The following is a 17,500-nucleotide window of genomic DNA, read 5'->3' as shown; positions in this document are numbered from 1 at the left end:
GGTGGTCCTGGGTCGGCCATGGCTCACGCTGCACGAGCCCCACATCGCCTGGTCCTCCGGTACCATCAAGGGCTGGAGCTCCTCCTGTCACGCCCAGTGTCTACAGGCGGCGTCCTGTCCCCCGCCCCGGAGGCCCGTTGGTGAGTCGCCTCCAGACTCTTCGACCATACCCCCCGAGTACCACGACCTCATGGAGGTTTTCAGTAAGTCCAGGGCTCAGGCCCTTCCACCCCACCGTCCTTACGACTGCGCCATCGACCTCCGCCAAGGGGCTCCCCTTCCCGGCAGCCGCCTCTACAGTCTGACCGTTCCGGAGAAGAAGGCGATGGATCAATACATCTCTGAGTCCTTGGAAGCAGGACTCATTCGGCCTTCCTCCTCCCCGGTGGCGGCCGGTTTCTTCTTTGTTGGGAAGAAGGACGGGGACCTTCGACCCTGCATCGACTATCGCCAGCTCAACGAGATCACCATCAAGAACAAGTACCCTCTTCCTCTCATGAACTCCACCTTCGAGCCTCTCACCCAGGCTACCGTCTTTACCAAGCTGGACCTCCGGAGTGCCTACCATCTTGTCCGTATCCGTGAGGGCGATGAATGGAAGACCGCCTTCAAGACCCCCAGGGGTCACTACGAGTACCTGGTGATGCCGTTCGGCCTCACCAACGCCCCGGCGGTATTCCAGGCGCTCATGAACGACGTCCTTCGTGACATGCTGGAGGAGTTTGTGGTGGTGTACCTGGACGACATCCTCATCTTCTCCAGGACCCTCGAGGAGCACATCCAGCATGTCCGCCGTGTGCTGGAGCGCCTCCTCCACAATCGGCTCTTCGTCAAGGCGGAGAAGTGCCGTTTCCACTCCGACTCCGTCGACTACCTGGGCTTCATCGTGGAGAAGGGCTTGACCCGAGCGGATCCTCGCAAGATCCAAGCAGTGGAGGAATGGCCTGAACCCACCTCTCGGAAGGAGTTACAGAGTTTCCTCGGGTTCGCCAACTTCTACCGAAGGTTCATCCGGAACTACAGTCAAGTGGCGGAGCCACTTACCAGACTGACCTCTCCCGCCCTGCCGTTCGACTGGTCCCCAGCGGCATGTGCTGCGTTCCGCTCCCTCAAGAAGAGGTTCACTTCCGCCCCGATCTTGCTCCACCCTGACCCCAAGAGACAGTTCATCGTTGAGGTGGACGCCTCGGATACTGGACTGGGGGCTGTCCTATCCCAGCGTTCGGCAACGGACCAGAAGGTACATCCGTGCCCCTTCTACTCGCGTCGGTTCCTCCCTGCCGAGAGGAACTACGACATCGGCAATCGGGAGCTGCTGGCGGTCGTGGCTGCTTTGGAGGAGTGGCGTCATTGGCTTGAGGGGGCTGAGGAGCCATTTACCATATGGACGGACCACAAGAACCTGACGTACATCCGCGCTTCCAAGCGCCTCAACGGTCGGCAGGCGAGATGGGCCAGCTTCCTCAGTCGGTTCGACTTCTCGCTGACTTTTCGTCCTGGTTCCCGCAACACGAAGGCCGACTCCCTGTCCCGGTTACACTCCAAGGGGGCTCCACCCTCTGAGGACCCGACTCCCATCCTCCCGGAGGCCAGGGTGGTAGGAGCCATCACCTTGGGCATCGAGGGGGTGGTTAGGCGTGCCCTACGCTTCCATCGTGCTCCAGGCAACGTACCGATTCATCGTCTCTTCGTCCCCGACTCTGTTTGGTCCCGGGTGCTGCTGTGGGGCCATACCAGCCGGTTCGCCTGCCACCCGGGCGTTCATCACACGTTCTCCTTCCTGGCTCGTCGTTTCTGGTGGTCCACCATGCGGAACGACGTCAAGGAGTTCGTATTGGCCTGCGCGGTCTGTGCCCGCAGCAAGGCCTCGCACCAGGCACCCTCCGGGCTGTTACAGCCACTTCCCGTTCCGAGCCGTCCTTGGTCACATGTGGCGCTAGACTTCGTCACAGGTCTTCCCTCCTCCCAGGGGAACACTTGCCTTCTGACCGTGGTGGATCGATTCAGCAAGGGGGTTCACCTCGTGGCCCTTTCCAAGCTTCCCTCGGCGGCCGAGACGGCGGACCTCCTGACTCACCACGTGTTCCGCCTTCATGGTTTTCCCCAGGACATCGTCTCTGACCGGGGGCCCCAGTTCACCTCCCAGGTATGGCGGGCTTTTTGCAAGGGATTGGGGGCGACGGTCAGTCTTTCCTCTGGTTATCATCCCCAGACTAACGGACAAACGGAGAGGATGAACCAGAGCGTGGAGTCTGCTCTTCGGTGTGTGGCAGCCGAGAGACCAGCTTCCTGGAGCCGTTTCTTTCCCTGGGTCGAGTACTCCATCAACTCCATGGTCAGTTCCGCCACCGGCCTCTCACCTTTTGAGGTTTCCCTGGGCTACCAACCCCCTCTTTTCCCCGCACAGGAGACGGAGGTGGCAGTTCCATCCGTGCAGGTCCACCTTGACCGCTGCCGACGGGTCTGGGAGATCACCAGGACCGCGCTGCTCCGGACATCTGAGCGCGCCTGTCGTGGGGCCGACCGGCGCCAGGTTCCTGCGCCGACGTACCACCCTGGGCAGAGGGTGTGGCTTTCCGCGAAGGACCTCCCGCTTCGGTCCTCGGCCAAGAAACTTAACCCCCGGTTCGTCGGACCTTTCGAGGTTCTGAAGGTACTCAGTCCGGCGGCTCTGCGTCTGAAGCTTCCTGCGTCCATGCACATTCACCCCGTTTTCCATGTCTCCTGGGTTAAGCCTGTCTCCCTCAGTCCCCTGATGCCTCCAGCTCCTGATCCTCCACCTCCCGAGATGGTGGATGGTCACCCCCAGTGGCAGGTCCGCCGGTTGATGGCCGTTCGACGGCGGGGTCGGGGGTTCCAGTACCTGGTGGACTGGGAGGGTTACGGCCCGGAGGAGCGGAGCTGGGTCTCCCGACAGCTCATCGTGGATCCCGGCCTGATCACGGACTTCCATCGTGCCCATCCGGACGAGCCGGGTCGGCCTGGTCGCCGGGTGGCTCCCGTGGAGGGGGGGGTACTGTGAGGTTTTTGTCCGCTGCTCACCTACTCGCTCTGTTCCTTTAAGTTTTCAGTTAATTAATTGCATTCTCCTCTTCACACGCTTCTTCCTGTAGACGCCGTTTGATTGGTGCTTCCCCAACCACACGCTTGTCAATCTCATCCCGCAGCTGTCACAGCTTGTCATTAAGCATTCCTTTTGATTATATATACCCTGATTCCCCATCAAGTGTTGTTGGATCGTTTTGATATATTCTCTGCATTTGCCGTTCCTTCCGTTGCCTGCTGTTCCCTGTGCTTTGCCTCCCAGGACTCTCAAGGAGTATTCCGTTTGGACAACCCGTTCTCCGTTACGAAGCGCTCGCCCTGTTTGATCAGCTCTCTTTACGCACAGCGCTTGGGTGAGTTTTTGCAAGACAGTCTTTTGACCCTATCATTTTTCGTGTGTGTAAACACTGAAGAGATCCTGCTTTTTGTTCAGTCTGTCTCTCACCCTTTGCCTGTTTTTGGATTGTTCATTGGGATTAATTATTGTTTGAACTTTGCTCACTGTGTGTATTCACACCGAAGATATTATCACTTGGATTATTATTGGGACATCGCTCACTGTGTGTATTCACACCGAAGATTCTATCACTTGGATTGTTGTTTGGGACATTGCTCACAGTGTGTAATTACACCGAAGATTCAGTCACTTGGATTATCTGTTGGGACAAGTCACTTCACCTGTCACCTGTCTGTTCCCTACTGTACTCTGAGCTAACCCGCTCTCTCTCTCTCTCCCTGTTCCGCTACCACCTCGGAGTACTGCCGGGAGGATTCTGCAGAGCGGCTCTGACGTCACTGTCAGATTCCTCAGACGAAACCTTCCCGGGAGAAGCTGCAGAGCAGCAACATTCCTCAAATGCTTGTATCCCAGTCTGTGTCTGTTTTTCAACCAAGTTCTCGCTGCTATTCTGTGTCGTTAGCGTTTGGGGTCGGTGTCAAACCATAACACTTTCTCTCATTCTCTCACCCTCTCTCTCTCTCGGTTGCTCTCTCTCTCTTTCTCTATCAGCTTATGTCTCTTTTTTACTGTATATCTCTCTTCCTCTCTGTCTTTCTCTTTCTCTCTCTTTGTCTTTCTCTTGTTCTCTTACCCTCTATCTATATCTCTCTGTCGCTCTCTCTTTCTCTCTTTCACTCGTTATCTCACTATCTCTCTCTCTCTTCTCTCTCTCTCTCTATCTCTCTCTCTCTCTCTCTCTCTCTCCCGCTCTCTCACACAAACACAGTGTCCTTACAGAGACTTGTCCGGGCATGAGTTGGGGTGCGTCTCGCAGCATGCCAGGGCTGGTGGGAGACATGACCGATATGGACGGCCTCTCCATCTTCTGGGACTCGAAGGAGCTGGAACCTGCTGTGACAGAGATAGAGAGACACTCATTAAACCAACTACATCCTCAGTAAAACAGACCCTACCATCCCCTCAGAAAGATGACACTCATTAAACCAACTACATCCTCAGTAAAACAGACCCTACCATCCCCTCAGAAAGATGACACTCATTAAACCTACTACATCCTCAGTAAAACAGACCCTACCATCCCCTCAGAAAGATGACACTCATTAAACCAACTACATCCTCAGTAAAACAGACTCTACCATCCCCTCAGAAAGATGACACTCATTAAACCAACTACATCCTCAGTAAAACAGACTCTACCATCCCCTCAGAAAGATGACACTCATTAAACCAACTACATCCTCAGTAAAACAGACTCTACCATCCCCTCAGAAAGATGACACTCATTAAACCTACTACATCCTCAGTAAAACAGACTCTACCATCCCCTCAGAAAGATGACACTCATTAAACCTACTACATCCTCAGTAAAACAGACTCTACCATCCCCTCAGAAAGATGACACTCATTAAACCTACTACATCCTCAGTGTGGGTATATATATGTGTGTGTGTGTGTGTGTGTGTGTGTGTGTGTGTGTGTGTGTGTGTGTGTGTGTGTGTGTGTGTGTGTGTGTGTGTGTGTGTGTGTGTGTGTGTGTGTGTGTGTGTGTGTGTGTGTGTGTGTGTGTGTGTGTGTGTGTGTGTGTGTGTGTGTGTGTGTGTGTGTCTGTGTCTGTGTGTGTGTGCTGTGAAAGGAGAGACCCGCAGAGAGAAGTGATAGTAGTAGAGCAAAAGAGGGAGAGAGAGAAAGTGAGTGTGACAAAATGCTAATAACTACGACACAATGCTAATTACTAAATTAACACAGCACATAGGACACACGTAGTATTTCTCTATAAACACTGCAGACAAACACAGACATTAAGAAATATATCTGCCCCCCTCTCTCTCTCTCTCTCTCTCTCTCTCTCTCTCTCTCTCTCTCTCTCTCTCTCTCTCTCTCTCTCTCTCTCTCTCACGTTCTCTCTCTCGTTCCCCACACACACACATTGAACCACGCTGGACAACTGCTGTATCTGGCAAGTTCCAGAGCACAGATCAAAAGGCTGGGCATAATCAGTGCACCCATTTGCATCCACTTAAGTCCATTAGAACCTTTGGTGAGGGATCTCACCAGATCAGCCAAGATCAAATAATTCAACACATTGTCACAAAATGCCACAAGTCACTAATATACGACTAGCCAAGGGATTATAAACCCTGGCCAGATACAGGCCAAACACCACACTCTCCATTGATCACAGATTGTTATCGATAAGACATACACATGCACATATGCGCACGTAAACGCACATGACATGCACTTGTGCACAACTGACATGCGGATGTCCAAATACACAGGGACTGGCAACACGCACTCAGACACAGAGACACACACACACTAAGAGAAGAGGAAATGCCATAAAAACACCTTCACAGCGACGGGCGGGACTCACTCTTCTGCAACTTTTTTCTTTTTAGCTTTGTCGCAAGATGTGCTTCGTGAACTCTGATAACTCAGCCAGCCGGTCGATTTCATTTGTAACTTGTACTTTGTTCATTCACTTTTATAATAAATACCCTCAAAAGTGTTTAATCTACATTTACATTTACATTTAGTCATTTAGCTGACGCTTTTATCCAAAGTGACTTACAAGTTCTGTACGACAATTCATCAGGAAGGGTACAACTCTATCAGCTGAGTAACAATGTTCATCAAAGTGTTGAGTGCTACAGTGTAGGTTAGTTTATTAGGACAAGTGCATGACAGTAAGGTTAGTTAGGGTTAGATATTTCTTTCTTTTTAATTCAGATAATGGTTGAAGATAGATATAAGAGATGGGATTATGAAAGATAGAGAGAGAGAGAGAGAGAGAGAGAGAGAGAGAGAGAGAGAGAGAGAGAGAGAGCGAGAGAGAGAGAGAGAGAGAGAGAGAGAGAGAGGTGTTAACAGTCCAGGAGAGAGGTTGTGTTCCTAGGAGCTCCTAGAACCTCCTAATTTTAGGCTGAAAACTGGAAAAAAAACTGGAGAAAAAGAAAAAAGACACTCAACTGGAATAAACCCGGACATCCCTACAAGGAACTAAAGAGGATTATACCAATTTCTAGTGGAACAGTGCTTTGTTGGAGTCATAAAGAAGTAAATATCACTGGACTGAGAGGTCTACATCACAAACCAAAACCTGGATATCTCTACAAGGAGACACAAAAAAAAAACTATACCAACTTCTAGTGGACTTAGGCTTTGTTTGTTTGTTGGAGTCATAACAGAGTCATAACAGAGTAAGTACTATAAGAGGCCTACCAAAAACTGAATAATACTGACATTTTAGTTAGACATTTTAGCTAAAACATCTACAATTATAAACTGGATAGAAATCTTGGTTTGAACCAGACACCTTGGCAGACAACCAGGAGGTGTGAAGCTCTTGAACTCTTGGAAACAGGGCCACACAGCCTCCCTGATTCAAATGCAAATGCTAATGCAGACCAAACACATTCAAAGCTCCCTGCAGTCCCCTACCCAGAGGGCACAAAGGGCACAGATAAGAAACATTTCAAGGAAGAATACTTAATAGCAAATCCAGACACACTTTTTGCAGACCGGGAAAGCTCTGGACGCATATCCAACCTAATTTTCCACACTGAAAACGTCACGGCATGGCAAGTTGCAACACTAGACCACCATCCCACTGCAAAAAAAAGGGGAAATAAGTCCTCACGTACACTGGAGATAGAGACAGATGAGAACCAAATGGTTGTACACTTCTACAATACAGGAACAGTAATGGTCCAGGGGAACATAACCCCCTTTGTAAAAAACGTCTCCAAAATCAAAGAGACTGCACTAAAGACAACCACCCCCAGTGAAGACCCACCCACAACAGACCATTGCTGCTTCACCGAGGTGAAACAGATGAAGGAGATGTTTTCAAAGATAGAATGCAAGCAAGTGGAAATGGAGCAAAAAATTACAGCCCCCCCCCCCCACCCAACACAGAGCAAAAGGACTCCCTGCCTGCTCTCTGGACCTTGGTGAGAACACTCACGGACAGAATAGAAGAGGTGTCGAAACAGAACAATGCACTCAGGCTGGAGCTGAAAAAACTCAAAGAAGAGATGCAAACAGCCAAATCGGAGTCGGCAGAAATGCGGACATCCATGGGTAAAGTGGAAGAGGTGTCGAAAGACATCAATCTAATCAGGCAGGAAATGCAAAACCTCAAAGAGACGTCAACAGCCATACCAGCTCTGACCACCGAACAGCCCCATAAAACAGAGACAGTAATTCAAGATGAAGATGAGGACAACCAACAACAAACAACATCAACAGACACTCAAGACACCCCATGTCCAACATCACCCACCAGACCTCAAGAAGGTCCACAAATTGTACTCCTCATGGACTCAAACGGGAGATATGTAGAGGAAGGAAAACTCTTCCCAAACCACAGAGTTATGAAACTAAAGTGCCAGAATACCTATCGGGCTGTAGAACTACTGCAAGAAGACAACCTGGGATCCCCCAGCCACATCATAATACACACAGGCACAAACAACTTGAGAACGCAGACAAGGGAGGAGGTGACCAAATCTGTCATGGAAGTTGTAACTGAGGGGTACAATTCCCTGACTGTATTAATAAGTATGGTATCATTAAACCACTACTGTCTTATGTACATTACTACTGGCCATACAGTACACAGGTATATGATGAGAACACCTCCACAATGACACGGTTCCACACAAAACTGGGTTTAAGAATATTTATTAGCAGCAATGATAGTATATATAACAATACTTTACTTAAGGTGCGCTTATAAGGCAAAGGAATGTGCGTAGGCAAATCAATAACGTATGTCCATTCTCATATTACGCAGGAGATAATAATACAACCTGAATCTTAGGAATTATATCTATGGTACTCTAGTAAGGTAGCGGGAGATACTGGTAGGGTCCCTCCGGTTGTAGGCCAGCAAGGGGAGAGGATTTGTCGGTAGTAGAGTCTGGGTCAACGATGAATAGAGAGACTCCAAGTACAGGAGACGGTGCAATAATCTCTTGATCCGCAGACGAATAACAGCTGTTCTCCATGGCATGCAGCTCCGCATGGAAGAAAGCTAGCCAGCCTCAGGCTTCTGAGAGGCGGGCTCGACGTTGCTCCTCACAGGGTAAATCCCACACAATTGTGGGTGTAGACGATTCTCCGCTCCATCAATTACAGGACCAAAGCAAATATAATCCAGCCGAAAAGGGCTATGTAGTCGTCGGGTAGATTATCCAGTGTACATGTCCACACGGTCCTCGTCTAGGGCTCCTCGGGTGAAAGCGCCAGGGTAAGCAGCCCAGCCTGGATAAGCACACTAGCTGGTGCGAGGAAGCGTTGGTAATGCTGGTCACTGTAGAACGGTAGCCGCACGATACACTATACATAAATAGACTATTACTGAATTAATAGAATAGGTCGAACTCGACGGTACAGCGTTAAACTCTGACACTTCAGTTATTAATTCGCACGCGGTCTCAATGCTCTATTTGGGGCCAAACAGGCCATACTTCACTGCACGTTGTATCGTGGGTGAGGCTTCACTTGGGTAACTCGAACTAGGTTAACTAACTGCTGTATCCACCTGCGCCGTATTTATACGTTAGGTGAACAAACTAGTACCAGCCCTATTCCTGTCTCGTATCCTTGCGCAGAGCCGTTCATGCCCAGGCATGTCTTTGACGGTGACTTTGAACTAGACCCTGGGGGTATGGCAATGGCGCCTAAGGGACCGCTGTCCAATAGGAGAACGAAATATTATGGTCTGTACTAGGTTAAAGGGATATTCCGTGTATATGTACAAAGAATACACAAGGGATATCAGACGATATACAAATCCTATGCAATATATATCAATCAATAAATATATATATTCGGTTTAATCTGATCCTTCGTAACAGAAGTAGTCAAAAAAGCCACGTCAACATTTCCCAGTGCAAAAGTAGTAATCTCTGCACTGCTACCCAGATGGGATTACCACACAGACTACATACAAAGTATTAATGCACAGATCTCCAGAAACTGTGCAATGAAGAAAAACGTCTACATGGCAGCTCACCCCACCATAGACCTGGACAGCCTGCATGACGATGTTCACATCCTCAAAAGAGCAGTCCCTAACTTTGCAAAGACCCTGAAAGACGTCGCACTAAACCGTAGCCCTACCACATCCTACAAGAGCAACAGAGGGATGAACACCCCACCCAGAGCCACGCCCAGAAGACATTTTGCACCTAGAGAACAACAGGCTACAACCAGAGACCACCCTGCACCCCAGGCCAGGTCCACGCCCGACCTGCAAAGAATGCATCACACATATGCACAGGCCGCCCAATTTCGACCTGCCCCCCTCCTGCAGACCCCCCCCCCAGTCAATGCATATCCTGCCAACCCCACAACACACATACAGACGCAGCGCTCAAAAATCAAACCAATTCTGCTGCTTGTCTGCTGCTTGTCTGCTGCTTGTTGCTGCTTGTGTGCCACTTAAGTCTACTCAGGTGTTAATTTTCCGGGGGTGGTGGCTGGGGGAACAAAGGGAGGGTACTTAAGTTAAGTGCTTCCCCAGGGAGGGGGTCGGGGGCTACTGCCCTCAGACCCCCAAAATAATTTGTATATGGGCAGTCTGACTTGGGGTACTGACCATATATTAGTGTTGAAATGCATGATAAGTAAACAGTGAAAAAAGCTAAGAAATCCGATGGGGCTGGGACATTTGGGACGAATAAAAATGTAAGATGAAAATCTGCCCAGCCTGTGGGAGGAAGTGGAGGTGTGAAATCTGGCCCGGTCAAGAACAATAGGAGTCACACAATCAGTTTGGAGTGCAGTGGTGGAGGAGTGGTAGAGGCGCATGAGAGGTTTGAGTTTTGAGCGCTGTATCTGTACACACAGCACATGCCACCACCAACCCCATACCAGACAAATGTACAGGTCAACCCCACAACCGACAGATCTCCACCCGGGGAGCTGACCGTGCATCAGATGATCAGCAAGATCTTCTCATTTGTGGTCCAGGACAAAACCACTGGAATATAACACTGTAATAATGGAATACAAATCTTTTACCATTTCAAGCTGGAATATACAAGGTCTGAGGTCAACTGCCCTTGGAACAAAGAGCAGAAACCCAGACTTTACCACAGAAATGTCAAACACAGACATCATGGTCCTACAAGAGACATGGCACAGAGGAAACAGTCCTACTGGCTGTCCTGCAAACTACAGAGAGCTGCTGGTACCATCCACCAAGCTAACAGGGGTCAAACAGGGGAGAGACTCTGGAGGCATGCTAATATGGTACAAATCAGAACTAACCCACTCCATAAAGCTAATCAAAACCGGAGTTTTTTTTCATCTGGTTAAAAATAAATAAGGAACTTACATCAACCGAGAAAGATATCTACCTGTGTGCCACCTACATCCCCCCAATTGAATCCCCATACTACAAGGAAGACATGTTCCTAATCCTACAAGACGAAATCAACCAGTTCCAGGCTTACGGGCACATTATAGTCTGTGGGGACCTCAATGCCAGGACAGGACAAGAACCTGACACTTTCAGCACACAGGGAGACAAACACCTACCAGGAGGTGGGAACATCCCCTCCCAAATATGCCCCCCCAGAAAGAACTATGACCAAACAACAAATAAACATGGGTCACAACTTATACAGCTCTGTCGCTCGCTGGGACTGTACATAGTTAACGGTAGGCTCCGAGGGGACACTTATGGTAGGTACACATATAGCTCATCTCTGGGTAACAGTACAGTAGACTATTTTATCACGGACCTCAGCCTAGAGTCTCTCAGAGCGTTCACAGTCAGCCAGCAAACACCCCTGTCAGACCACAGCAAAACCACTATCTACCTGAATAGATCAACACCCAACCAGGAAATACCAAAACCAAACAAACTACACACTATTAAAAAACACTACAAATGGAAAGAAAGTAGTATGGAAGCATTCCAATCCGCTATCAAGCTACAAAAAGTCCAATCCAAATTAGATCAATTCCTAGAAAAAAACTTCCAACACAACAGCAAAAGTGTAAACGGGGCGGTAGAAAACATCAATAACATATTTGACCTTACAGCTTCCTTATCCAACCTAAAGGCCTCAAATAGGAAAGCGAGGAAAAATAAAAATATGCATGACAAATGGTATGATAACGATTGTAAAAATCTCAGGAAGAAATTAAGGAACCTATCAAACCAAAAACACAGAGACCCAGACAACCAGAACACACGTCTCCAATACAGTGAAACACTGAAACATTACAAAAACACAATCAGAAAAAAAAGAGACCAACATGTTAGAAACCAGCTACAAGATATAGAGGAATCTATAAAAACAAACAACTTCTGGGAAAACTGGAACAAAATAAACAAAGTACACCACGAGGAGCTACCCATCCAAAATGGAGATGTATGGGTAAACCACTTCTCCAATCTCTTTAGCCCAATACAAAAAAATTAACAACAAAAACACATACAAGATAAACTACAAAGCCTGGAGTCAACCATAAAAGACTACCAGAACCCGCTAGACTCCCCAATTACACTACAAGAACTACAGGACAAAATAAAATCACTTAAAACCAAGAAGGCCTGCGGAGCGGATGGTATCCTAAATGAAATGATCATATTCACAGACTCAAAATTCCAATTGGCTATACTAAAACTCCTTAACATTGTCCTTAGCTCCGGGATCTTCCCCAATATCTGGAACCAAGGACTCATAACACCGCTCCACACAAAGGGAGACAAATATGACCCAAACAATTACCTGTGTCAACAGCAACCTTGGAAAAATCCTCTGTATGATCATTAACCACAGACTCACACATTTCCTCACAAACAACAATACCTTGAGCAAATCACAGATTGGCTTCCTACCAAATCACCGTACAACAGACCACATTCTCACCCTCAGCACCCTAATCGACAACCAAATAAATAAAAATAAAAGCAAAGTATACTCCTGTTTCGTTGACTTCCAAAAAGCATTCGACACAATTTGGCACGAGGGTCTGCTGTACAAACTGTTAGATAGTGGCATTGGAGGGAAAACCTACGACCTCATAAAGTCAATGTACACCAACAACACATGTGCTGTGAGGATTGAGGGAAAACACACAGACTTCTTCCCTCAATGCCGTGGGGTTAGACAGGGGTGCAGTTTGAGTCCAACCCTCTTCAACATATACATAAATGAACTGGCAAAAACATTGGAACAAACTGCAGCACCAGGCATCCCCCTAGCAAACACAGAAGTCAAATGCCTACTGTTTGCAGATGACCTGGTGCTGCTGTCCCCAACAAAAGAAGGGCTACAGCAGCACCTTGACCTTCTGCACAAATTCTCCCAGACATGGGCACTGACAGTAAACCTAAACAAAACTAAAATTATGATATTCCAAAAAAGGCCCAGCCTACAACAACAAAAAAACAAATTCCTCCTAGACACAATTTCCCTAGAACACACAAAAAACTACACATATCTCGGCCTAAACATCAGTGCTACAGGGAACTTCAATCAAGCTGTGAACGACCTGAGAGACAAAGCAAGAAGGGCTTTTTATGCCATAAAAAGGAACATCATATTAGACATTCCAGTCAAAATCTGGCTCAAAATATTAGACTCCGTCATAGAACCGATTTCCCTATATGGTTGTGAAGTCTGGGGCCCACTTGCAAACCAAGACTTCACCAAATGGGACAAACACCCAATTGAGACTCTGCATGCAGAATTTTGCAAATCCATTCTCTGCACCCAACGGAAAACGCCAAATAATGCATGCAGAGCAGAACTAGGAAGATACCCACTAATCATAAAAATTCAAAAAAGAGCATTCAAATTCCACAACCACCTAAAAGAAAGCGACCCAGACACACTCCACAACATAGCCCTCACCCACAGAGAGACCCTCGATAGATGCCCACTCAGCCAGATGGTTCTGGGACTCTGCTCACAAACACAAGCAGAACCACCAGACAGTAACCACACTGGACTAAATCAAATTATAAGAAAACTATCTGACACATTGGAAAGAAACAACCCAAAACCAGAGCAAATTGAAATGCTATTTGGCCCTAAACAGAGAGTACACAATGGCAGAATACCTGAGCACCGTGACTGACCCAAAACTAAGAAGATCCTTGACTAGGTACAGACTCAGCGAGCACAGCCTAGCCATTGAGAAAGGCCGCCATAGGCAGACCTGGCTCCCAAGAGAAGACAGACTATGCACCCACTGCACACAAGATGAGGTGGAAACCGAGCTCCACTTCATAACAACTTGCCCACTATACCAAGACATCAGAGACATATACTTCCGACAAATTGCAAACACCCAAAGAGACTTTGAAAACATGGACAATAACTCAAAACTCCCATACCTACTGGGAGAAATACAAGAATGTGCAAACACAGCAGCAAGATTTGTGAGCTGCTGTGACAAGAAAAGGACATCCAGCGGAATGCAACCACCATAAAGACTGTACTAGAAATTCCGTCTGTAATGTACTGATTTATTTTGTTTTCTCTGTTTGATTGTTTTGTTTTGTTTGGCTTTGGCAATGTAAACGTATGTTTCCCATGTCAATAAAGCCCATTTGAATTGAATTGAATTGAATTGAGAGAGAGAGAGAGAGAAAGAGAGAGAGAGAGAAAGAGAGAGAGACTGTGAAAGAGAGGAAGAGATAATCAAAGGAAGAGATACACCGCCAGAGAGACCAGAATAGATACCTACTAGATTCTAATGGAGGGTGGGACGTGTCTGGGATTCTTGGGATATCACTGCAAGGGAAAAGTAGAAGAAAAAAAACACAAAGATAACATGTCAATCACACTCACACAGGCGCCCGATTGGACAGCAGTAAAGCCAGTATCCCGGTCAATGCACAGGCACGCATGCATTCAGATGTAATTCACTAATTCTACAGGTAGAAAGCAGGATTTGCGATTGAATGTTATTTTGACGTTGGGGTGGAGGAGGAGGAGGGGTGGTCAACATGTCGCTTGGTTACCAAAAGGAAAAGAAGAACGATGAGAAATGATAAGGAAGATGAGAGTATGAGAGTACAGAAACAAGCTCTTCTCATGAACACACCGCTCCATCATTAAAGGTGCTGTCAGCAGGTTCTGCGTGCCTCCAGGTAGCCTCTTGAGCTGTTATAGAGTAAATGCCAAATCATAAACGTAATGTTTGTAGCTTATAAACTCGTTCCATATTTTTTTATTTTATAAAACGACTAAATCTTGTTTGCTATAGATGAAGCCCAGCCTGCATGGAGTGGCCCGTAGAGAGCGAAAGAATATACTGTGTATATCGAGGCCATGTCTTTGAGCCCTCGAAATGCTGTTGCATGCACACAGGATACAATTTGTTCCCACGTTTAGGTAAATTTGAGCACACAAGATTTGTTTTGTGCACACAAATTAATCAAAACGTGGGAACGAATTGTATCTCGTGTGTACAAATGTATCAAAATGATATTCGTGCCCACGTTTTGGCTAATTTGAGCACACAAATTACACAATTCGTTCCCATGTTTTGGCTAATTTGAGTGCACAAATTTATACTATATACTAATTTGTGCACACAAGATGCAATTTGTTTCCAAGTTTGAATTGATTTGTGCGCACAAAAAACCTGCAAATGTATAATTTGTGCACGCAAATTATAAACAATATGGGAACTAATTGTATCTTATGCACACTAATTAATCAAAACGTGGGAACGAATTATACCTCGTGCCCATGCAATAGAATTTAGAGCACTCAGTGTAGTAAAACGCTGCCTCGATATATATTATGGCCACACCAGGGCTCCGTACATCTGAGTTCATGATTTGAAACACAAATAATTTTTTTAAGATCACTGAAAGCATCTTTAAATCATTGGCTGAGGTAGAATGATTTTATTTCATAGGGTTTTTAAAATAATTTTTGAACAAAGGTTCTATCGTTTGCTTTCACTTCATGTCACGGACCCCACCTGAGGCCAATTTGCATCCCTGCCCAGAAAAAATTATTTATTTAAATTTGTATCTTTTCAATTGATGAGCCATAATGACACAAGTGAAAGAAAGCGATAGAGTCATGGGTGGAGAAGGGGGAGGAGGGGGGGGGGGGGGGGGTTGTCTCTCTGGGAGGGAGAAGTATGGCAGGATCGAGAGAATTCCTAAAGCAAGGGCAGTGTTTACTTACTGATATTTTCTACACACCCTTCGCATGTGTTTGGAGAGAAATCAATATGTTCAACTTTTTTTTATGAAGGAGCAAAAAATACGTTAGATCATAAAAGCAGCAGCAGCAGCAGCATCTTGAGGAGAAAGAGACTGTTGTGTGGAAACTGTCTATTAATGAAGCGTTAGAGCTGATCTTAGATCTGATCTCACTTAGGCACAACGTTGTTATATATACATGTATATGTTACAGAAAAGGTGATGGGGATTTAAACTTGTAAGGCAATACCTATAAGTAAATATTGATTCATTACTAAACAGTATGTTTTCATGTTTTCTTCAGTAGATTTACTGAATTGTTATTTACTGTAAGTAAATGAGTTCCTATGGAGGAGACTCTGAGCGTCCACCCTGAAATACAATTCACATGTGTTATTCCTATCATACTGTACAGCTCAGTTTAAATGCGTGAACATGAACAAGTCTGTCCTCGAGCTGAAAACCAGGGAGACAAGACCCCAGTGATGATGTCATCCTCAAGAGACAAATCCTGGAGCTGCTCCATAGACATGTGACTAGTGGAACGACTCCTATAGGACGATATGACAGTAGCCGTGGTGATTTCACTGAGATATGGGTACATTTTATGATTCATATAGTTATAAGCCCGACGTTTTAAATGAAACACATATGGATGCAATAGTTTATATACTGTGAGGCTTTTAAAGGGATAGATGTTTGGACATTAAGTTGTATGAAATACTGCCCAGTAGTGTAGTGGATGTGAAGCTATTAGCCTACTTACAGAGTAGCATGGTCGGAGTTCTGGCCGGGTTCTGAGTGACCTGCATGGAAGCTTTATACAGGCAGCAAACTTCTGGGGGGATTCAGGGATCATGAAAAACGAAAGTTTTAATCCACAACCACAACATGCAATTACGGCTTCACCTCCACAACCCTCCATACCTGTCTCACACACCGCCTGCACTGCAGCGAGGACTTATACTCCACAGCCCACTACCTCCAGTGACCCACACTGGCCACGATCGTCCACCCGCCAGGTTAAAGACACCCTAACACACTGCACCTGTCTCCCCCCCCCCCCCCCCCCCCTCTACATAGTAATAAATGCCCCACGGGGATAAACATTATTCTGCCTCCCGACTTGTGCATTTGAGCCCACCAGTTACCGTGACATAACACGTGCAGAGGTCGATACTGGGCCCCATTCTTTTTTTTATTATATATGTTGCCCTTAGGCTCAATCATTGCAAAGCACAACATGTCCTTCCATTGCTTCTCCGACGATGTGCAGATCTATTTACCCCTACAAGCAAAAGGCAAGGTTACATTACAGCCACTGTTAGATTGCCTGGCTGACATAAAAATATGGATGAGTGCAAATTGTCTCAACCTAAATGAGCGCAAAACAGAGATCATTTTATTTAGTAATGATTCGGTTGACCCTACTGCCAATGCCCTAGGCCCTCTGGGCTCAAATATCCGCTACTCTGTGAGACATTTTTAATTTGACAAACAGGTTAGCTCGGTGGTAAAAACCAGCTTTTTCCACCTCAGACTCCTGGCCAAGACCAAACCCTACCTCTCCCAGAAGGATCTGGAGAGGGGTGATCCATGCCTTTATCTCGACCCGGCTGGATTACTGCAATGCGTTGTATGTCGGCATTGACCAGTTGCTGCTCCGTCGCCTGCAACTGGTACAAAATGCGGCTGCCCATCTGCTTTCCGGTACCAGGAAACGTGACCACATCACACCAATTCTGGCTTCTCTCCACTGGCTCCCCGTCTGTTTCCGTATCGATTTTAAACTTTTACTG

The 17,500-nt window shown here is 46.9% G+C and overlaps 1 protein-coding gene across 1 annotated transcript in view; it reads right to left on the bottom strand.

Moving 5' to 3' along the window:
- Nucleotides 1–17,500, bottom strand: part of rims1a (regulating synaptic membrane exocytosis 1a) — a gene marked incomplete at its 3' end in the record, with an annotated part of 159,388 nt that overhangs the window by 116,970 nt on the left and 24,918 nt on the right. Inside the window, 2 exon segments of the mRNA XM_084321094.1 lie at nt 4,281–4,396; nt 14,225–14,271. Coding sequence (XP_084177220.1) covers nt 4,281–4,396; nt 14,225–14,271 — 163 coding nt within the window.

This window comes from Notolepis coatsorum, assembly GCF_963971535.1.
Source record: "Notolepis coatsorum genome assembly, chromosome: 9".
In the NCBI taxonomy this organism is placed as follows: Eukaryota; Metazoa; Chordata; class Actinopteri; order Aulopiformes; family Paralepididae; genus Notolepis; species Notolepis coatsorum.
Note: the sequence above shows the minus strand (reverse complement) of the source record. Positions and strands in the feature narration are given on the sequence as shown.